Below are 23,947 nucleotides of genomic sequence, written 5' to 3' on the forward strand. Positions count from 1 at the left end.
GCGAGAAAGACACACGGAGCGACGGCCTCTGGAGGCAGTGCTAAGGCGAGAGGTGGCGGATGGTCTCCGACGAGGAAGGTGCACTGTTACAATTACGGAATAATCGGACACGTCGCGCGGGAATGCAGACGCCCTAAGCAGCGGGGGAACGTTGCTTTAGTGAGGTTCGAGGACCAGATGGCCGAGAGGGTGCGGGATGAACCCGTACTGAGTGGGGAGAAGAGAGTTCACCCATTCGTGTGCCAGGGAACCGTAAGGATGGGGGACGCAGACCCCATCCCGGTGAAGATATTAAGAGACACTGGGGCCGATTTTACCCTGGTGAGTGAAACCCTGTTCCCCGAGGGTTACAAGAGCACCAGTGTGGGGGTGGCAAGTGTAACCACTGTGGGAGGCCCAGTGAGGATGCCCCTACACCAGGTGACTCTGAATTCTGATTATGGCTGCCAGACCCTTGTGGTGGGGGTCTGTGCATCAATGCCCAAGATGGAGGCACAGGTCATCTTGGGAAATGACGCATGTGGAGGATATGTCCTTCCGAATCTCGTGAAAGGCGAGGAGTGCCTAGAGCAATATAAGGAGACGGGCGGAGTGATAGACGCCTGTGGGGACGAGAAGGGAATCGCCCCGGTGGCGTTCCCAGTTTGTGCTGTGATGCCGAGGCAGCGCGAAGAACAAGGAGGTTGTGGATCTGATGGGGCTGAGGAGACATCCGACAGCCTGGGAATCGATCACCTCTTCGTAGGACCCAGAGAACGAGCGGAGGGCGAAGGCAGCCCGAATGGTGAGTTGCAGGTGACCCTCACCAGTTCTCTAGGGGTAGACCGCACTCGTCTTGGAGAGTTGCAGCAGATGGAGTTCCCCGAATTGATTCGTGAGGCCAAAGGAGGACGTGTTGGTCCTGAGAAGGCTACCCATTTTTACATACAGGACGGCATGCTGATGAGACAGTGGAGGCCTGTGAGGATGGAGGCCGGAGAAGAGTCTCTAAGTACGAGGCACCAGATAGTGTTGCCGGCCCAGTGCAGAGCGGCCGTGTTGGACCTATCGCACTCCGTGGACTCTGCAGGTCACCTGGGGGTGACCAAGACGCTGCGAAGGATCAGGGATCATTTCTACTGGCCAGGTATGGACGCCGACGTGAGGCGTTATTGTAAGACGTGCTTACCGTGCCAGAGGGCAGGGAAGAGCCAATCCGCGATACCGAAGGCTCCATTGATCCCTGTTCCGGCGTTTGGGCCTGCATTCGAGCGTCTGTTGGTCGACGGGGTGGGTCCGTTGCCAAGAACGAAGCGAGGGAATACCTACCTGATGACGATAATGTGTGCGTCCACCAGATTTCCAGAAGCCGTCCCGATGCGACGTTTGACGTCGAAAGGAGTAGCCGGGCAACTACAACGATTTTTCTCTTGGGTGGGGATGCCCAGAGAAATTCAGACAGACTGCGGAAGTATATTCCAGTCTAAGTGGTTCCGACAGACGGTGACAGGTTGGGGAGTGACTCAGATTCGGTCGTCGCCCTACCGACCGCAGTCGCAAGGGGCGATCGAAAGATTCCACTCCACCTTGAAGACCGTTCTGAGAGTGTTCTGCGCAGAACAGGGGGCTGAGTGGGATGAGGCAGTATACCCCGCGTTGTTTGCCATACGTAACGCGGTGGTAGAATCGTTAGGATTCTCACCTTTCCAGCTGGTGTATGGACACGAGGTGCGAAGTCCTCTGTCCATGCTGAAGGAACAATGGACACCGGGAGTGACCGTGGGAACGGTGAATGAATATGTCCAAAAGTTCAAAGAGCGTCTCACTCTAGCAAAGGAACTAGCTGGGAAACACCTGAAGGAGGCGCAACGTAAGATGTCGGAGTGGTACGACAAGAGAGCTACGCCGAGGGAGTTCCAGGTCGGGTCCCAGGTGATGGTTTTCCTGCCGGGTAAAGGTAAGGTGACCGAGTCGCGGTTCGAGGGACCATACCAGGTGCTGCAGCGGTTGGGTCCTGTGTCGTATGAAATTGGGAAGCCGGATAGACCCCACAAGAAACAGGTGTGTCACGTAGACCGCCTGAAGCCTTTCTTCCCTGTGGAAGGAGGAGCCACCAGGCAGGACGGAACGGTGACCCGAGACCCCCAGCAGAATGCGGTTCTGTGCGTGCAGGTGGACCAGGAACTTCCAGAGGAGGAAGGAAAGTGGTCCAGGGCGGATGGCACCCGTCTCACCAACACTGAGAGTCTGGCGAAGATCGAGGACAAGCTACTACATCTGGAAGGGCAACAGAGCGCGGACCTGACGAACCTACTGAGGAAGAATGCCTCCCTCTTTACCGACGTGCCCCGACGACACAAAAGTGTAACGCACGAAGTAGAGGTGAGGGACGCCAGGCCCGTCAAGCAGAGCGCGTATAGGGTGAGCCCGGAGAAGCGAGAGCTGATGAGAAAGGAGGTGGAGTATCTCCTTGAGAACGACCTTGCGGAGCCCAGTAAAAGTGGGTGGAGTTCCCCATGCTTGCTGGTGAGAAAAAGCGACGGTACCTTCCGCTTTTGTACAGATTACAGGAGGGTGAACTCCATCACAGTGGCAGATTCTCACCCCATGCCAAGAGTGAGCGATTGCATTGACCAGGTGGGCAGTGCAAGGTACGTATCCAAGGTCGATCTACTCAAGGGGTACTACCAGATCTCTTTGACTCCTGAGGCCAGGAAAATATCAGCTTTCGCAACTCTTGACGGGCTGTACCAATACAAGGTGTTACCCTTTGGAATGAAAAGCAGCGGTAGCTGTTTCCAGCGCATGATGAATGAGTTGTTAAGGGGTGCCGCAGGCTGCACAGTATACATCGATGACATCGTCGTGTACGCCGACGATTGGAAGACGCACCTGGAGAGACTCAAGGAATTGTTCAGAAGGCTAGAGGAGGCTAACTTGACTGTAAATTTGGCCAAGAGCGAGTTTGGGAAGGCTCACTTAGAGTACCTTGGTTTCGTCATCGGCCAAGGTGAAGTCACCCCTGTTGATCACAAAGTATCAGCCATTAAGGAATACCCCGTGCCCAGAACGCGTAAAGAGTTGCTAAGGTACCTCGGGATGATAGGGTACTATCATGGGTTCTGCAGGAATTTTTCCACGGTAGCGCATCCCCTGACCGAGCTACTCTCCAAGAATGTACGATGGAGATGGGGAGAGGCCTGCCAAGAGTCTTTTGAAAAGACCAAGAAATTGTTGACGGAGGCCCCGGTATTAATATCCCCAGATTTCTCAGCCGGATTCATCCTGTACGTAGACGCCAGCGACGTTGGGATTGGGGCCATGTTGGCTCAAGAGAGGAGTGGGGTACATAGGCCAGTAGCGTTCTACTCGAAGAAGTTTGTGAAATACCAGCGGGCCTATAGTACAGTTGAGAAAGAGGCATTGGCGCTAGTTATGGCCCTGAAACACTTCATTGTGTACGTGGGAGGAAGGGCGAGACCTGTTCTGGTGTTCACAGATCACAACCCTCTCACCTTTTTGTACAAAATGAAGAACTCCAACCAACGTCTGACGAGGTGGGCGTTGTTACTGCAAGAGTACTGGCTGGACATCAAGCACATCAAGGGGAAGGACAACGTAGTAGCGGATGCCCTGTCCCATATACACTAACCAGACATGACTCTTATTTTAAGGGGAGGGGAATGTGACGGTGTTCCCCCCCCCCCCTTATATTTCTTCCACGCCTGCAGTAAGAGTCATGTCCACTTTACCCAAGCGTTCTCTAGGTCGCAGGCGTCAATTTGATATATGTGGGAGAGTGGAGTGTTCTCGGAGTGCCGAGAAATTTATAAAACAATAATATTTTGGCCTGTGGTTTAGGCCCTTTAGGAAGCCAAGATGGCGCTGGCTCTCCTGTTTCCCCGCCAAAACTGTGTGACGTCAGTGACACCGGATTGGTCACCGACAGCAATGTGGCACAGGGAGACAATGAAAACCTCCCGTGGCGAATGTGACGTCACGAAGGAAGGGGGGGTCCGGGCAGCGCGCCGCGTTGGCGCCATCAGTCAGACACGACACGTCAAGGAGGTTGGACGTGCGAAGATTGGTCCTGTCAGTTTGACAGTTGTTTCCTGCTCCCGTGGATTTTACGCGTCACCTGAACTCTGCCAGTACTCTGTGAGGTCTTCCTTCGTTCATGTGTTGAACCAGAGAGGGAATCGACGGATATTGAGCAACAAGTGCTCCAGGACAGGTACTGTGCAAGAAGAAGTGAACTCTGTGCAGTGACGTAGGCGACGTCTGAGGCAGTTCACCCATTCGTGACGGCGTAGTGGCTGAACAGAACCACTGGGTAGCAGAGGAAGAAGAGAACTATTTGGGAATCCGAACGACTGCAGCCGAGACGTAGGCAGGCAACCGTAGCTGGGAGAAGTCGACGGCCGGGAGACCGACTCCAACCCTACAAGAAGTCGAGGAGGAGCACGGACCTGCTGGGATAAGGCACGGAGACGACGCGCTTACGGTGGGACATTGATTGAGTTCCTGGAGGACACGACAGTGTGTGTGTGGGGGCGTTCCCGACACGAGGCAGGAGCCAGGACCAGGAGCTACAACTCAACTCTCATCGGAGGATAGGTGGAAGTAGGTGGTTCTAGTTTCCCTCCCAATTCCCCTTTAGTCAGCTATATTATTTAGCCTGAGGATTTTGTATGTCGTGAGCAAGGCTCACCTATGTCACAGTAAGGCACCAGTGTGCAGAGTAGTACAATCAAGAGTACTCACGATATTTATGTTTATTATTGGTGTGTACAGGCACCCGGAGTAATTGATGAATTTACTGTGTTGAGAATGTCTTTCATGAGACTTTAATGTAATCATATAGTGAGAGAATATATATAATATTATGCCAGTATTTGGAAGTTAGGCTATGTGCCCAGTAACTATGTTATTACCATTTATTGATGTCTGATTTATCTATATTATATATGTCTATGTTCGTGCATTGAATAATCATTCGGGTGTGCAGTGATTAATTGTGTTATCGCCCACGAAAGGAAATACTGAGAACTCCAGTGTTAAATACTTCATAAGTTATCACTAAATGAAGGGCAGTATGTAATACCATTACAGTGAATTATTATCGCATTTATTATAGAAATGATTGTTTGAGCCCGAGATCAGTGTAGCGAAGTAATACGTGCTATTGTCGCAAATATCGAGTGTTCGAACTTCTAGTGATCTTTGAGAACTTAAAGAAACAGCGCGCGTGACGCCAGAGAAACAAGCAATAAACATTCGCGCGGGGGAAGGCGCCCAGCTGATTTTGACAGTGACGAGAGGGGGAGTGTTGCCGACTTAGTGAGTGCATATTATTCGTGGGAACGAACGACTCCCGCCTGGATCAGCTGATTGTTTATTGATATGACCTTGTGATGTCCTTGAATGAGTTTTAAGTAAAATACAAAATACATTTGTGTTTATATCATCCCCTCCATTTATCTTGTGGCTATATAATACCTGAAAGCAGAGAGTGATAGAAGTAAATACCTGCCTGATATCCTGATCTATTGAGTGTGTCCTTGCCACGGTTACCACAACTCAACAAATCCACTGACGTGTTACTGGTCACCGAAAACACCAGTTGGCGACCTTGTGGTTAATAGTAGAGCCCTATTGTTGGGGCGGGCACATAACAGTTAAGTGAACGAGTTGTGTTCCCACTCCTTCTCAATCAGAGGCCGGTTGGGATTGACTGGGATACTCTCCGGGCGTACAGTGGCGCCGCGAGGATAGAGTGAAGACCCGCAGGGCTACGGTGAGTGACCTTGAGTATACTGATGCTCACCCGAGTAGTTGTAAACCCCGACATTGGCGACCTTGCCAGGATTAAGTACTGATGCGGTTGCTCACCGAGAGTAATATCCCTAACATTGGCGACCTTGCCAGGATTAAGTACTGATACGGTTGCTCACCGAGTGAATAACCCCAACAATATATATATTAGTATATTTTGGTAGCAGTCTTTCCTGTAGACATATATTATTAAATATGACCGAAAAAATAAGATTAATAATTCTAACACGAATTTTCTCAATATTTCTTATATTTCTTTTCACTGTTGATGGTAATTGAAAAATCAATTCTCCAAAATTCATTTTTATTTCTAGTTTGACGTGACACTTGAACGCGTTTCGTAATAACTTATTACATTTTCAAAGACTTTAGTTTACACACACACAACTATAACTTGCAAACACTAAACAGAGTTTAACCCTTAAACTGCGCATGGTGTATATATACGCCCTGAGTAACATGTCCCACAGTGTGCATGGCGTATATATACACCATAGGGTGCCAGGCCCGATTCAAATGGCCCGCGGCAACACCGGGTTCACAGAAGCTTCCTCAGGGCTCTTGTAAACAGACGTCATTTTTTTTTTAAATCGTGGGCAATATTCTCAGGTGTAAGAGGCACAGTACTGTTGGAGCAACCAAGGCTGGCGCACGCAGCATGAGCGAACAGCTTTGCTGTTCAGCTTGTGACCACAGCATCGCCGAAAAATGTCAAAATAAATATATAATTGTTATTATTTAGCGATGACAATATTACAGATGACCCATGACTGTGATATAAATAACCAAGGTTGTGATAATAGCAGGACTGTTGTAATAATTAGCACTGTGGGAGGAGTGATGCTGAGAGACGGAGGGAGACAGCATCGTTTACTGACTGTGTGGCCAACTGTTATTGTTTGCATTCACCATATCAGGTCGGTGGTTCTCTATGGTGAACACAAATGTAGATACTTATATATAATGTGTGTATTAGTGTAATAACAGCAAAAGGATTATGCTGGGAGGAGCCATTTGGGTGACGGAGGTGACGTCGTCTGCACGATTTGTCTAGCTGTTTAGAGGGTGGCCACTATGCTCTTTGGGCGCACTACAAGCTTAGGTGTACAGTTACGGTGCATAAAACATGTAGATACTTATATATAATATGTGTATATAGGGTAATAACACTGCAAACAGTATTGTTGGGGGAGAGAGTTTAGTGTGTGTGACCTTGAATGAGTGAGGGAGCCGCCAGCCGCCATCTGTGTATAGCGACGACTCTTAGTGCCTGAACTAACTATATCAGCTTAGCTGTACAGTTGTGGTGAACAAAATATATACATACTTATATATAACGTCTGTATATAGTGTAATAACACCACAAATGGTATTGTTGGGGGGAAGAAAGTTTAGTGCCTGTGTTGAGGGAGTGGCAGCGAGTGGCTGGCTGGTGTGTGGTGGTAACTCTTCGTTGCTTTTCGACTCTCAATACCAACTTAGTGGTTCGTTATGGTGACCAAAACATGCAGATACTTATATATAACCTGTGTATAGAGTGTAATAGCAGCAAAACTATTTGTTTATTGTTTTATAAACAGAATAATTGAATCACTAATATGCACATCATACTTTTGAGTATAGCGATTATTCACCACTTTTATTATATAAATATATTACAATACACACTATTGAATAATATTACTACAAAAAAACTAAGAGAAAATCAATCGAAGACATTGAAACAATTAGGTAATAATATCTTTGTGGCAACTCCCACCTGTCAGCGTGGGTGACGCTGACCGGGTCTGACGACCGCTCTGTCAACGGTCACTTTTTGCCAGACTTCCTCGGTCAATTGCGCCCAAAATATGTCACCTACGATTTTTTTTTATTTTTCCCGTGCTCAGGGGACACAAATTAATATGTCTAGAAGACGAAAAAAAAATTTGAATTTTTTTTTTTCTTGCGCACAGGGATGTAAATGTCCCCAGGACCCCTGAGCAGTGTAAGGGTTAAACAGCTTTGATTTTATACCTGCATTTGGGTGAGGTGATATGTTACAACAGTTTTGGATGAGGTGAAAACAAATTTTCAACACAAGACAGAACACGAAACAATGGGTATAATATTTTGTAAGTTAAAAGGAAGAATGTAAGTACAGTAACTGCAATGGGCCTATTGGCCCATATTTCTTGATGCTTCTATATTGGTGTGGAGTCTTGAAGTGGGTAGAATATAGTTGTGCATTAATTGGCTGTTGATTGCTGGTATCGACTTCTTAATGTGTAGTGCCTCGCAGATATCAAGCCGCCTGCTATCGCTGCATCTATCGATGATTTCCGTGTTTTTTGATAAGACTTCTCTGGTGATGGTCTGGTTGTGGGAAGAGATTATATGTTCCTTAATGGAGCCCTGTTGCTTATGCATCGTTAACGATGCATAAGCCATTCTATAGGCCATTGCTCCCCTTGCCTCTCTGAGGGGGCCAGGTTCTGGCCGTGGTCCCCGGTAGGCCCTAGAACTCCATACACATGACTGATGCCAAAGTCTGACATTAGCATATCAGCCTGGTAAAGCTCCGGGGAGCCTCCGGGTCTCACCCAGAAAATGGCGTTTCATTACATTCAACGCTGGTTTTTCCAATATTTTGACTATAACACTTGTCAATGATACAGGTCTATATTTGATGGGATCTTCCCTGCTGCCACTGTTGTAGATTGCTGCTGCCTCCAATATCAACAGGGAATCTGAAATAGGTAGTACAGTGAATATTAACCTTGTAGTGCAAACATTTGTTCTGTGTTAGCCTTTTTCCACACATCTGCTAGGACTCCTGTTCACGGGGATGTCTGAAAAAATCTGTTAAGTGGAATGCTGAGCTCAAGTGCACATTCTCTCAAAACCCATGGTGAAACTCCATCTGGACCAAATGCTTTGTTCTTACTTAGCTCCTTTGGCATTTTTTTCACTTTATATTCAGACACCTCTATGAAATTTGAGAAATCTTTAAAGAATTCGGATAAAGAAAGAGATCTAGAAGTGGTTCTAGATAAAAAGCTATCACCTGAGGACCACATAAAGAACATTGTGTGAAGAGCCAATACTACACTTTCTAACTTCAGAATTGCTTTTAAATACATGGATGGCAAAATACTAAAGAAATTATTCACAACTATTGTCAGACCAAAACTGGAATATGCAGTGGTTGTATGGTGCCCATATCTTAAGCAGCACATCAACAAACTGGAAAAGGTGCAAAGACATGCAACTACTGTAATTTACTCGTGGAAAATAGTAGAGGGGCTGGTCCCAAATCTGCACACAGAAATAATATCATTTGAGACCGGAAGGTATGGCAGCATGTGCAGAATACCCCCGTTGAAGAGCAGAGGTGCAATAGGTACTCTGAGAGAACTCTGTCAACATCAGAGGCCTGATACTGTTCAACACGCTTCCACTAAATATAAGAGGCATAACTGGCCGACCCCTCACAATGTTCAAGAGAGAACTCAATAAGCACCTCCAAATGATACCTGATTAACCAGGCTGTGATTTATACGTCAGGCTGCGAGTAGCCGCATTCAACAGCCTGGTTGACCAATCCAGCAACGAGGAGGCCTGGTCGACGACCGGGCAGCGGGGACGCTAAGCCCAGAAAACACCTCAAGGTAGCCTTAAGGCAAGGCTAAAAGTTTTGTGAAGAAATGTTTGCACTGCAAGGTTGATATTCACTATGTCACCTATTTCAAACTCCCAGTTGATATTAGAGGCAGCAGCAATACAGTTGCTTTTACAAGTTTCATTGTGTAGCCTAAGGCTTATCTTCATTGTATCTAGAGGCGGTTTACCTGCTTGATGGGGTTCTGGGAGTTGTTCTACTCCTACTTCTACTCTACTGGAAGTACTTGAGGAGTACTCTCTACTCCTCAAACTCTGACTTGTGAGAGTTTGGTCCACCAGGCTGTTGCTTGGAGCGGCCCACATACCCACCACAGCCCGGTTGGTCCAGCACTCCTTGGAGAAACCTATCTAGTTTTCTCTTGAAGATGTCCACAGTTGTCCCAGCAATATTTCTTATGTTTGCCGGGAGAATGTTGAACAACCGCAGACCACTGATGTTTATACAGTGTTCTCTGTGCCTACGGCACCCCTGCTCTTCACTGGTTTTATTGTGCATTTTCTTTCATATCATTCACTCCAGTATGTTATTTTACAGTGTAGATTTGGAACCTGGCCCTCTAGTATTTTCCATATGTATATTATTTGATCTCTCTCTCGTCGTCTTTCTAGTGAGTACATTTGGAGGGCTTTGAGACGATCCCAATAATTTAGGTGCTTTATCGGGTCTATGTATGCCGTATATGTTCTCTGTACTCCCTCTATTTCTGCAATCTCTCCTACTCTGAAGGGTAAAATGAGTACTGAGCAGTACTCATGATGCGACAACACAAGTGATTTGAAGAGCACAACCATTGTGATGGGATCCCTGGATTTGAAAGTTCTCGTAATCCATCATTTTTCTGGCTGACGCAATATTTGCTTGGTTATGCTCCCTAAACATTAGGTCGTTAGACATCATTATTCCCAAATTCTTAACATGGTGCTTACCTACTATGGGCAAATTTGATTGTGTTATGTACCCTGAATTATGTTTAACCCCTGTGTGGCTCCAGGCTATTTAGCATTTGTCACCCACAGGCGCATACAAAAAAAAATTATTTTTTCTTTTAAACCTGTTAATTTGTGTTCTCTGATCATGGGAAAAATAATAAAAAATATCGTAAGTGGCATATATTGCCCGCTATAGGGCGGGGAAGTCTGGCAAAAAACAGGTGCTGACTCAGCGTGCATCCCAGACGGTCTGTTGCTCGCCAGCTGTAAGGCAGGAGTGGCCACAAAGAGAAAATTACCTAAATATTTCAATGTCTCTGATTGATTTTTCATAGTATTTTTGCTGTAATATTATTCAATAGTGTGTAGTGTGATATATTTATATAATAAAATGAGTGAATCATCGCTGTACTCAAAAATATGGTGTGCATATTGTTGATTCAATTATTATGTTCATCAAACAGTGAACAAATACTTTGTCGATTATTACACTATATACTCAGGTTATATATAAGTATCTGCATGTTTTGTTCACCATAACGTACCATTAAGTTGCTAATATGAGTCAAAAAGCAACGAGGAGTGACCGCCACACACCAGCCAGCCACTCGCTGCCACCCACTCCCTCAACACCTCACTCGCCCACATTCTCCTCCCATCATACTGTTTTTGCTTTTATTCACTATATACAGATGTTATATGTAAGTATCTACATGTTTTGTTCACCACAACTGTACAACTAAGTTGATATAGTTAGTTCAGGCACTAAGAGACGTCGCTACACACAGTCAGGTGGCGGCTGCTTCCTTCACACATTCAAGGTCAAACGCACTAAAGTTTCACCCCCAACAATACTGTTTGTGGTGTTATTACCCTATATACAAACGTTTTAAACACTTTTATTATGTGTGATGTTAGTGCAACTGGCCTATAATTTTTTGCCAAGGCTTTACTCCCCCTCTTGTGCAACGGAGCTATATCTGCAGATTTAAGTGCTGCTGGTATCTCCCCTGTATCCAGGCTCTTTCTCCAAATTACGCTGAGTGCTCTCGCTACTGGTACTTTACATTTCTTTATGAATATTGAATTCCATGAGTCAGGCCCAGGAGCTGAGTGCATAGGCATATTGTCAATTTCTCTTTCAAAGTTTTCCGAGTTTGTGGTAATATCCGTTATATTATCTGCAGCTTGAATGTCATTCATAAAGAAGCTGTCTGGGTCATCAACTTTCATGTTGTTTATTGGTGTGCTAAACATAGCCTCATACTGGCTTCTTAGAATTTCACTAATCTCTTTGTTGTCCTCTGTGTACGTACCTTCATTTGTAATTAACGATCCAATACTGGTAGAGGTTTTTGATTTTGATTTTGCGTATGTGAAAAAATATTTCGGATTTTTCCTTATCTCTTGTATAGCTTTCTGTTCCAATTCCATTTCCTCAGACTCATATGATCGCTTCAACGTTTGTTCTATTTCTTCGATCTCTCTGCTTAGGCTTATTTTTCTTGCTTGTGATAGTTGTGTCTGCCGAAGCATTTCCGTTATTTTTTTCCTTCTCCTGTACAGTTGTCTGCGTTCTCTTTCTAAAGTGGTCCTCTTTCTGCCCCTCCTCACAGGCACGTGCTTCAAGCAGACCTTGTAAGCTTCAGCTGTCAGTTGAGCTATTCCCTGTGTGGGAGTTTTGTCGTTTATGACTGTCTCCCATTGAATGGTTGCAAGGTCTACATTTATTTTTTCCCAGTCGATCCTCTTATTGTTAAAATTGAATTGATTGAATATTCCTTTTTGCTTGTTGGGTCTCTTAGACCTACTACCGTTATTTATGCTAGTTTGCACTTCAATGAGCTTATGGTCTGAGTATGAAGTATCTGAGATTGTGATGTCTCTGATTAGTTCATCATTGTTTGTGAACTAATGATGAACTAGAAAACAAGTCTAGAAAACTAGAAAACAACAAAAACACCCTAGAAAACAAGTCTAGTGTGTTTTCGTTCCTAGTTGGTTCTGTAATCTGTTGATTGAGCGAGAATTTGTCACAGAATCTCAAAAGTTCTCTGACCTGTGGTTGGTTATTTCCCGGGTCATTCCCTGCTATGATATTTGTGTTTGCCATTCTCCATCTTAGACTCGGTAAATTGAAATCTCCAAGGAAGATTAACTCTTTTGCTGGCCTGGCAAGCGACCTGGCACACACTGCAACGAAGGTTGAGCATTGGCCGTGAGCGCACAAACCACACTCAAATGTTTATACAGTGTGACCTCACTCGAACGAGGCGTAGGCGTTATATGAGGCGAGGCCGATTCGTTTCACTGCGGAATTCGTTCTACCCGTCAGCCCCAGGCTGTCCCTCCCCTTCATGTGAAAATAACAAAGGTCCTACATCCACTATCAACAAAACAAAAAATCACAGAAAATCTATTTATTATGTATTTATATTTTTGAATATGGCACATGATAGAACAATCAATGGTAAACAATTCCATATTAAAATCAAAACTATGTGACTGTTATTTGTGGCCGCAAATATGATGTAATGGCCAGGATTTCCAAAAGCCAACTGTATCAGTCTATATAAATATTCATAAACAATTCATTTATTATGAAGTCTTCATTTTCACTATGGTATTTGATAGAACAATCACTTACAAACAATTTGGATTAAAAATTCTACATATATGAGCATTATTGAATCCAAAAAAGCAAAATCACATAATTTTCTCAACAAACTGAAGAGGAGGGGTGGTTGACGAGCCACCGGTGGTAGGGGAAGGAGGGTCAGGGCCGGCAGCTGGTAGTCAGGTGCGGGAGGGGATGGGGGGGGGGGATGTAGCATGTTGGCGGTATAGGAGTGGGGGGATGAGGGTGGCAGCCAGACTGACAGGCCTTGGGCCAGACCAGGCCTCAGGCCAGACCTCAGACCAGGCCTGGAACCCAGACCTCGACGAAACTCGACCCAATGTTGACTGCATAGAGGCTAGCCGCCTCCTTACCCCTCCCTCCCCCCCCCCCCCAATACATCCCCTCACCACTGACCCCACACATTATTATGAATTCTTCATTTTGACTACGGAATATGGTAGAGTGATGCATTACAAACCACTGAAATGGTAAAATTTTCTCTCCTAATTTTGTCAAAAGCAGCAAGTGAGCTTAGTATCGAGGCAGGCAAGTGCTGTAGAAGTCAGCTGGCGTCTCTACTCACCCTCCTTCTCTGACGCCTTTCCACCCCCTAATACATCCTCTCACCACTGACACCACAATTTATTATAAATTGTTCATTTTGACTATGGAATATGATAGAGCTTTGTGTTGCAAACAACTGAAATGGTAACATTTTCTCAGCTAATTTGGTGAAAAGCAGACAGTGAGTGAACTATCGAGGTGGAGCATGGAGGCGCCAGCCACGTGTTGCCATTTACATGATAACTCGAGCCAGAGCTCTCCACTGACACAACCTGCCTCCCCTGACACCACTGTTACTCCAGCTTCCCTGACAACTTGCCTTCCATGAGAATAACTTACACCACCTGCCCCCCCTAACAATAAACCCTAACTACTGACACCACTTGCCCCCCCTGACAACAACTCTCACCAATGACCCTTGATACCATTTTATCATCCTTCAACCATTTATCCCTAGAAACAATGGATAAGCATAATAAAACACTGTATAACTGTTTACACTTTGGCGAATCATAGATGATGACAGCCACCTCCGACGCTCAGTCTCGGTGACTGCTTGGATGAACAATCCTCGCTTAATCAAACATTTGTATGTTCCACTGAACATTTAGTACCTAATTCAATTTGTTCGGATCTTCTGGGAATTCGCTAGAACGGGGTTCGTTAGTGAGGATGAACTGTACTCTTTTCAGCTTTCTAACCTCAATTTTCATGCTACGTCATTCATTTTGCTATCAAACTGTTCACAATATAAAGGGGCACATTTAAAACCAGTCCCATAATATTCGGACAATAAATGGGATTTTTAAAAATGCATTAATTGATGACGGTATTACCTTCATCAGGGACTCAGCGTGTTTTGGTTTTATGATGTCGATACCCTCATCAGGCTGCGAAACCCCTGATATTATTAGTTGTTTTTTGTTAAACCTTGGGCTGCTCTCTTGCGATTTTAGCCTGCAACACGTCTTATAAAAGTGTTCATTTGTGTTTCCTGATCATGGGAAAAATAGAAAATAATTTGTTACATATTTTGACCACAATAGGGCGAGGAAGTCTGGCAAACGTGAGGCGTTGACAGAGTAACCATTGGAGGCAGTCAGCTCCACCCGAGCTGTCAGGCGGGAGTTGCCACAAAAATATTATTACTTAATTATTTCAGTGTCTTTGATTTTTTTTCTGTTTTTTTTTTCAAGTAATATTATTCAATAGTGTGTAGTGTGATATATTTATATAATAAAATGTGTGACCCATCGCTATACTCAAAAAGTATTGTGAGCATATTAGTGATTCAATTACAGTGCATCCTCTCTCTAACGAACCCTACTCTAAAGAATTCCCGGATAGTCCGAACAAATTGCATTTGGCGCTAAATGTTCAGTGGAACATACAAAAATTCCTTTGTGTTGTTCCACTGATGGTGATGACCTAGGCTGGTATGGCAGGGCTGTGAGAGCTGTGTACTGTACACACACTCCACATCGTTTACTTCAATATCCGTATCACTAGTATCAGACACCTGTCTTAGGTCTTTTTCCAGATTTGAGTTATCAAAATCACTGGCATGCTCATCTTCAAGCAATATGCCCTGTATTTCAACATCAGAGAGTGTTTTCTCAAAAACATGGCCAATTAGAGACTGGGAGCTCAATATGGATACATACAAAATGGTTGCTACCTTGAATATGAGCCTGCCCACAACCGTGGGGAATGCTGGGAATTTTTTTCAAGCTGGCAAACACCTCAGGAATCCATCTTGTACCCAAGTTTTGAACCCTACAATATACCTACGAGTGCCTTAACCACTGTGATGCGCCGAGTTTATTGTGACATTCCCCGTGCACATGATATCAAGTGTTCCCCCAAAAAATGTTTTTTTAACCCTGAACATGTATGTCTATGTAAAAATAAATACAAAATTCCACTTACTTTGGCTGTGGGGACGTGGACAAGGTGCGCTGTGACATCATCATGGCTGGTCGCCCGTACCAGAAACTCCCAGAAGCAAGTGTGCAGGCCATTCATGCATTGTGAGTTGCCACAAATATATTTTCAATTATTTGTTCTATGTATTTCCAATGCAGTTTTATTAGTTTTTTTTTATTGTATATGATGCATATTTTTGTTATTTACAATATGTATACAACAGAACGTTCATAATGTTCCATGGAACTGTGATACTGTGTGTCAGTAATGTATCCACAATGTTTATTGTTGCAATATTACTTGCTAAAAATTCACTAAGATTACAATATGTATAGTTTCACACACTACACAGTAACACACTGTATTACACAGTACTTCGGAAGTGAGTAATAATCAATGAAGTAGTCCATGGTACAAAGTGCGACTTTGCTCTCATTGCACCAGGTACAGATAGATTTTCGCTGTTTCTTTGTTCTGTGTGCTTGCAAATAACACACTCATGTACACCCCTTGGTTTTAGTACTTGTAAGTGGTATGTAGCCAAGCTTGTAATGTGTAAGGTAGTCTTGAAAATACTGCTTTGTAAGGTCCCTGACTGGAAGATTCAGTCATTTATGGCAAGTGTCAGTCAATCTGGAAGAGATTCAGCCATTCAGGAAGAGATTCAGCCATTCAGGAAGAGATTCAGCTAATCTTGAAAATATCTATGGAAAACACCACCATGGAAACCGCTAACACTGTTCATCTATGCTACTTGTATCAGATGCATCATCACTGAACCCAGAAAATGATTCATCTATGTATCACCTATATAAATTGGAGATGGCATAGGTGGGCATGGGTGGCGTTCACAGCTACAACTGGATACGCTCGCTGTGTCGTCCTAATAGGTGCGGTATCACTTGCATCCAACCTTTGTGTTAGGTCCTTATTGCGCCTAGCTTCATCAATATCATGACCCTTATGTTCTTCAAGCTATAAGGTCTGAATTTCACCGACAGAGAGTGATCTTTCAACACTGCGTCGGACAGGTGTTTGGGAGCCAGAGGCGTGTGCACCACCCCATGGTTACTCACTCAATACTAACCCAGCCAGCAGCCCTAGGACATTCTGGAAATTTTTTTCAAAGAAAGCTGCCTCTCACTGGAGGTCCCAAGAGTTCATTTTGTATCCAACCTACCGCGAGCGTGTTTTGACCGTGTACGAATAAAAAAACTTTTGTCGGTGGGAACAGTTATTGGCGAAAAGCATTTGTCGTTTGGCACAGTGCAGTGGTTAAGGTGTTATGCGCACCCCTTGATCGAGCGAAATTAGGCGCTAATGCATTTCAGAGGGTTAATACACTCAACAAAACTGGTTAATAATACCATGACTAATACAATCAACATCACTGGGTAATGCCAATATGATGAATACACTCACCATCACTGGGTAATGAAAACACCAAGATTAACCCTTGTGTGGCTCCGGGCTATTTAGCATTTGTCACCCACAGGCGCATACCAAAAAAAAAAAAAATATTATTTTTTCTTCCTAACCTGTTAAGTCGTGTTCCCTGACCACGAGAAAAAAAAATTCAATTGAACTTACCGATGATGTAATTGAGCCGACAAGATGGGCAATGACGTCACACCCTGCAAGATCGCTCATACACGGTGTGTCCCAGAGGCGTCGCGCGCGGTCTTCAAGCAGCCAGAGTTGCCACGAATTTATTTTCGCGGCATTATTTACAGTGTTTAGGCCTATTTTATTAGCAATATTAGTCACTAATTGTGTTGCACATAATGTTACATCACAGTCATTGTCAATAAATGTTACATACATCGAGTATACACATGTGCACACAAATGTTTTCCATTACGCCATTATATTATGTAATCACAATGTTCATTATTATATGTACACACAAGCACGCACTATGTACAGGTTTTTGCACTATTATTGCACATTTAGAATTCTTGGAGAGAGTGGTAGTCGTTGAAGCAGTCGACAGCACACAATGGAACTGCACACGCTTCACACCATGTTTGCACCACTTTACGTTTCTGTACTCTCCTTGTTGTTGTTTTACATACTGGGCATTCACGTTGGCCTATTGCACGCTTTCCAGCTGGTGACAAATGTTTTAGTCTGTGTTGCTGAAAGGCCTCCATGTGAGCGAGCCTGGGTGTTGCAGCATGCTGCAACACTGGGTTCATGATTGGTCTTTGCATGCCAGGGACATCTTTACCAAACTTTGCTAATAACTGTGTTGCAAGTGTAAAAGTAAACGCACGGAAACTAGGTTTACGTCCAGTTTTCACCAGATACATATTATAGCAGGTCAACATGCTCATGTCAACATGATGGAAAAACACTTTTTTCGTCCATTTCAATGTTTTCCGCACACACTTGATAGTGCCAATCATCATGTCAGCCTTATCAATCAAACGCATGTTGATATTATAGTCAAGAACACAATCTGGCTTATATATTGGTTCTTTCGTTACACAGTTCACCTTGCCACTGTTCACCATTGTACCATCATGAACGGCTGTCAGCATGTTCACTTCTCTCTTGTCTTTCCACCGAACTGAGAGTATTTGATCACATTTCCGTAACTGGCACTCACCAACTGCAAGTCTACCATCAAACACTGGCATTTCCCTCCTTCGTGCCTTTACTGTGCCAACCAATACAGTTCTATTTTCAACCAAAAACTTAGTTAGCAATGGACGTGTATAGTAATTATCTGTGTATAAGATGTGGCCCTTGTTCATCCATGGTGCCATCAGTGACTTCACACTACCGGAGAAACCATGTTCGTCGTTACCGGGAATGTCTACATCGCTAGCTGAATACAGAATCATGTGTAACACGTATCCCGTTTCACAGTCACACAGTACAAAGAATTTCAATCCAAATCTGTTTCGTTTGGAGGGAATATACTGCTTGAATGAAACATATCCTTTGAAAAGCACAAAGGATTCGTCAATCACCAGCTTCTGTGCTGGTACGTAAAAATCTCTGAACTTATCAATCACTTCATTCATATAGTGCATCACTCGCCAAAGTCTATCATCCTCTGTCCGGTCCTCATTACTTGCAAAATGCAGACACCTGAGGAGTATCTGAAACCTATCTCGGGATATATATTTCCCTAAGAAAGGTGTTGAAATAGTCAGATCTTTGCTCCAGTAATCTGTGATAGCGTGTTTGACACAGTGCTTCATCAACATACATATTGCTAAAAACACATACATTTCACCTACATTGGTGGTTTTCCAATGTTGCAATCGTGAAAATTCTGTTATCTCTCTTCTAATGAGATGAGCTGCATGAAGGTTCGTTTGGTGTACAATATATTCCATGAGCGGCTCATCATAGAATGCTGTAAAATAAAATAGGATATGAGTGTAAAATTCACTCATATCCTCTCCATTATCAGGGAAAAACTCGGTAATCCCATCTTTATTGTCAAAGGCAGGAATTCGAGGAATAAAACCAGCACCCTCACTCCACACTAGTACACCTGGTGTCCTGCAAGACGCAACAGGGGCACGACGGCGAGGAAGTGATGTACACAGTGGACCAGGAGCTGAAGCCCGTCTACGCACAGTACGGCCGCTACGTGCCCATAAGGTGGAAGCACGTGAACATCACCACACTACACAGTACCCCATAAAAGGTTGATGCATAAGCTGGAGAAACAGGCAGGAGTAACTGGTAGGGCGCTCCAGTGGATAAGGGAGTACCTAAACAATAGGAAGCAGAGAGTTACAGTGAGGGGTGAGACCTCAGACTGGCGTGAAGTCACCAGTGGAGTCCCACAGGGCTCTGTACTTGGACCTATCCTGTTTCTGATATACGTAAATGATCTCCCAGAGGGTATAGACTCATTCCTCTCAATGTTTGCTGACGACGCCAAAATTATGAGAAGGATTAAGACAGAGGAGGACAGCTTGAGGCTTCAAGAAGACCTGAACAAGCTGCAGGAATGGTCAAACAAATTTCTGTTAGAGTTTAACCCAAGCAAATGTAATGTAATGAAGATAGGGGTAGGAAGCAGGAGACCAGATACAAGGTACCATTTGGGAGATGAAATACTTCAAGAGTCAGAGAGAAAGACCTGGGGGTTGATATCACACCAGACCTGTCCCCTGAAGCTCATATCAAGAGGATAACATCAGCAGCATATGCCAGGTTGGCTAACATAAGAACGGCCTTTAGAAACTTGTGTAAGGAATCTTTCAGAACATTATATACCACTTATGTCAGACCAATCCTGGAGTATGCGGCTCCAGCATGGAGTCCATATCTAGTCAAGCATAAGACTAAAATGGAAAAGGTTTAAAGGTTTGCCACCAGACTAGTACCCGAGCTGAGAGGTATGAGCTACAAGGAGAGACTACGGGAATTAAACCTCACTTCGTTGGAAGACAGAAGAGTTAGGGGGGACATGGTCACCACATTCAAGATTCTCAAGGGAATCGACAGGGTTGATAAAGACAGGCTATTTAACACAAGGAAAACACACACTAAAGGACACAGGTGGACACTGAGTGCCCAAATGAGCCACAGATATATTAGAAAGAACATTTTTAGTGTCAGAGTGGTTGACAAATGGAATGCATTAGGAAGTGATGTGGTGGAGGTTGACTCCATACACAGTTTCAAGTGTAGATATGATAGAGCCCAATAGGCTCAGGAACCTGTGCACCTGTTGATTGACAGTTGAGAGGCGGGACCAAAGAGCCAGAGCCCAACCCCCGCAAGCACAACTAGGTGAGTACACTACCTGAGAACATCACCATCACTACACTACTCTTGGTGCCTCATGTTGTTCCATGCGGTGGTGCTTGGCTGGGCGAGACGCTGCTGACGCGACAAATTCTCGCCCAGTAACACCACTGGTACTGGCACCAGGCCCAGTAACACTATGTTCTGATTCCACTTCACTAAAACCAGAAGAAGAGTCACCTTCCTCTGACTCGTCACCGAAAATATCCTCAGACTCTAAATAAGCACATGAACTGTGTGGTCGAGGGTGAATTGGAGTAGACACTGGGCTAAGTGGTATGGGTGAGTATATAGGCCTCGCCATGGGAGGAGGCTGTATCTCATTTTCACTGTCCGTGCTACTATCATCGGTCAATTGTGTGTTTAGTCTTTATCAATGTCAGTCATCAAAATCACTTTCCTCACCATCAGAAAATAATTCACTGGTTATTTGCTCTTGGGTGAGTGATTACGTGGTGCGTGCCCGGGAAGCGTTCGGCCGTGCGCTCGACATGGTGGCTGCTGGGTAACTGATGCCTCCCACGCGATGGTAGCGTCAGCTGGATTTTTTTTACAAAATGGCGTCTGTTTACTATAGCCCCTAAGCAGCGTATGGGAGCCCCCACTACCCCGCGGGCCTTTCAAATCTTGCGTTGTACTCCAATGCATCATATGATGTGGAACGCAAGTTACTGCAAGTCACTCAACCCATCATATGATGTGTTGTGCACTTAAAGGGTTAATACACTCAGCATCACTAGTTAATGACAACATAATAAATATACTTACCATCACTAGTTAATGACAATATCATGATACACACACACACACACACTGGTAGTACAGTAAGAATAAAATTGTCCTTACCATCATTAATGGGCAGAAGTTGTGTTTGCTATCGTCCTTGGTAGCCGAGCAGAGACTGGAAGCAGTATTACCTATTAGGCAAAATAAAACAAATTTAAGGTTTCTATGACTAAATTTTTCCCACCAAAACATAGTAAATTTTTAGAAAAATTTAATATTTTTTTTAGGTGTTGTGCTTTGAGCAAAAGTAAGGAGGGTGGGCAGGTGTAAGGAGGGTGGGCAGGAGTAAGGAAGGTGGGCAGGAGTAAGGAGGAGGGGCAGAAGTAAGGAGGATAATCAGGAGTAAGGAGGGTGGGTAGGAGTAAGGATGGTGGGCAGGAGTAAGGAGGGTGGGCAGGAGTAAGGAGGGTGGGCAGGAGTAAGGAGGCTTGCCATGAGTAAGGAGGGTGGGCAGGAGTAAGGAGGGTGGGTAGGAGTAAGGAGGGTGGGCAGGAGTAAGGAGGGTGGGCAGGAGTAAGGAGGGTGGGCAGGAGTAAGGAGGGTGGGCAGGAGTAAGGAGGGTGGGTAGGAGTAAGGAGGGTGGGCAGGAGTAAGGAGGGTGGACAGGAGTAAGGAGGGTGGGGCAGGAGTAAGGAGGGTGGGCAGGAGTAAGGAGGGGTGGGGCAGGAAAGGGGAAGGGGGTATGGGCGGGTTCTCGGTTGCCTCCCCGCCTCTCTAACAGCCTACGTAATACAAACCACGTGCATTAACCTGTAAATGCTGCTATAGCCTGGGCTGTAAAAGCTGGGGCTGGGCAAAAAATATTTGAATTATGTGAAAATTAATATTAAATGTTAGACAAATCTCCAACTTATTTGCATAAGCTTCATGCAAGTTTCATACCAATATTTTCAAAAATGTATTTTAGACAATTTTTTTTAAAAAGGAGAACATTTTGTTGATAAGGAGAACAGCTCCTATTAACTGGAACTGAGGGATAATGCAGTAATAAAGAGATGCAAGCACGTGTACAATGTACAAAGAAGAAGAATAGTAGCAAGAAGTATCCACAAAGTGGATATGCAGCTGGTGTCTGTATAGCATTGCTGAGTAATGCATCATAATACCAATAATAATGAGTATGTTATCATGCTCTATTTTGTTATATATCATAAAAATGTATTGCCTAATGTTAATATCTGTTACTGTCACCAATATCCAAAAAAACCAGCGTTGAATGTAATGAAACGCCATTTTCTGGGTGAGACCCGGAGGCTCCCCCGGAGCTTTACCGGCTGATATGCTAATGTCAGACTTTGGCATCAGTCATGTGTATGGAGTTCTAGGGCCTACCGGGGACCACGAGCCAGAACCTGGCCCCCTCAGAGAGGCAAGGGGAGCAATGGCCTATAGAAACCCCCGTGTGGTTGGAAGCATTCTATGTCTGCCATCGACCGGGTCAAGCACCCAGAAAGGTAAGCATTCCAAAACAAACCCCTATTCTGGTGAAAATTGCTACCTAAGCCGAACTAGTGAATAGAACTCTTCAACAGAAAACACGGAAACTAGTATGACGTCATACGTCACCGCGCCGCTGTCTGCGCAGCTCCCCCCTCCCCGGGAGGGGGAAGGGGGAGCCCCAGACCTCCCACGCCGGCTATCCACCCATCAGTTCTGAGGCTGGATGTCAAAACACGCGAAAAACGCCGACCGGAGGGAGGGAGGGTTGCCGGGGAGCCTCCGGGTCTCACCCAGAAAATGGCGTTTCATTACATTCAACGCTGGTTTTCTGGGGGGAGCCCCGTCGGCTCCCCGGAGCTAACTACCCACAGAGGAAGGTCAAAGGGACAAAACCGGGAGGCGGACACCACGCACCCCCCAAGGAGGCGAGACAACCGGCAGCAAACGCCAACCCAAGGCGCCACAGCCCCGAAAATCCCGGGAACAACACGAGAACCACGAGCAGCAAGGCCCCTGCACGAACACCAAAAATCCATGCCCGAAAGACTGCAAGGCCACGTCGCCCAGACGGCAGCGAGAGCAGCGAAGCCACGAACGCCACAGGCATGAGGGAAGAACACAGGCAGCTTAGCCGCAAGAACACGGCTGACCACCCGGGACACCATCACCCGCGAACCGGGAAGAACAGAACCGGATCAACGCAAAACGCGCTCCGGACCCAAACGCCGTGGCACGCAAACAACAGCAGAGGGCCGCCACTGAACACAAAAACGACACACCCCCGGCCCGACCAACGAAGCACCAACAAACCCTGGACCCCTCCAGAATGCAGCAGCCCCACCCCGCGCCAGAAAAGATGGAGACTGCTGCCATCAAACAACCAAAACGCTAAAACCGAAGGAGCAAGAAAACACAGCGAACCGACCCCCAGAGGCAAAGGCCCAAAGGAAAGAGCCGACGAAAAAAAACACCGGAACCGAAGGGGCACTACCAACCGAGGAGAAGACAGAGCACGCTGACCAGAGACCAGGATGGTGCAAGCGGCGCACGAACAGGCCGGAGGTGAAATGACGCACAAGACAGCTGACTAACGGTGCAGAAGCAACACCAAGACCGAAAGCAAGCTGAAGCGGCTCCGCCTGCGCCGCACGAAAAGAGGCGACAGTATGTGGCAAGACGACGGCCCCCAACCCCCACTAGAAAACCAAGCCGAGAGTAAACCAAGCCAACAAGAAGGACCCACCGAAGAAGGGACAGGAAAAGGAAGGACCGCCAAAATACCCCATACTGCCGCCAAGAAAGCACGCAGGTGGGACACCTACCACGAAGCCACCCGACCACCAACCGGAGGCGAGACCACGAGGCAGAACATAAGCAGCCCCGACAAGGCCCCCCCGAGCCCAGGAAAAAGGCGGAGCCGCGAGA

General features: G+C 45.5%; 1 protein-coding gene across 1 annotated transcript in view; it reads right to left on the reverse strand.

Annotated features, from left to right (window-relative positions):
- The window catches only part of LOC138372220 (tripartite motif containing 13-like), a 100,599-nt gene that overhangs the window by 13,183 nt on the left and 63,469 nt on the right, over positions 1-23,947 (reverse strand). Inside the window, exon 2 of the mRNA XM_069337527.1 lies at positions 21,143-21,213. Coding sequence (XP_069193628.1) covers positions 21,143-21,148 — 6 coding nt within the window. The 5' untranslated portion in view covers positions 21,149-21,213. The remainder of the gene's footprint in view (positions 1-21,142; positions 21,214-23,947) is intronic.

Source organism: Procambarus clarkii, chromosome 38, assembly GCF_040958095.1.
Source record: "Procambarus clarkii isolate CNS0578487 chromosome 38, FALCON_Pclarkii_2.0, whole genome shotgun sequence".
NCBI lineage: Eukaryota > Metazoa > Arthropoda > Malacostraca > Decapoda > Cambaridae > Procambarus > Procambarus clarkii.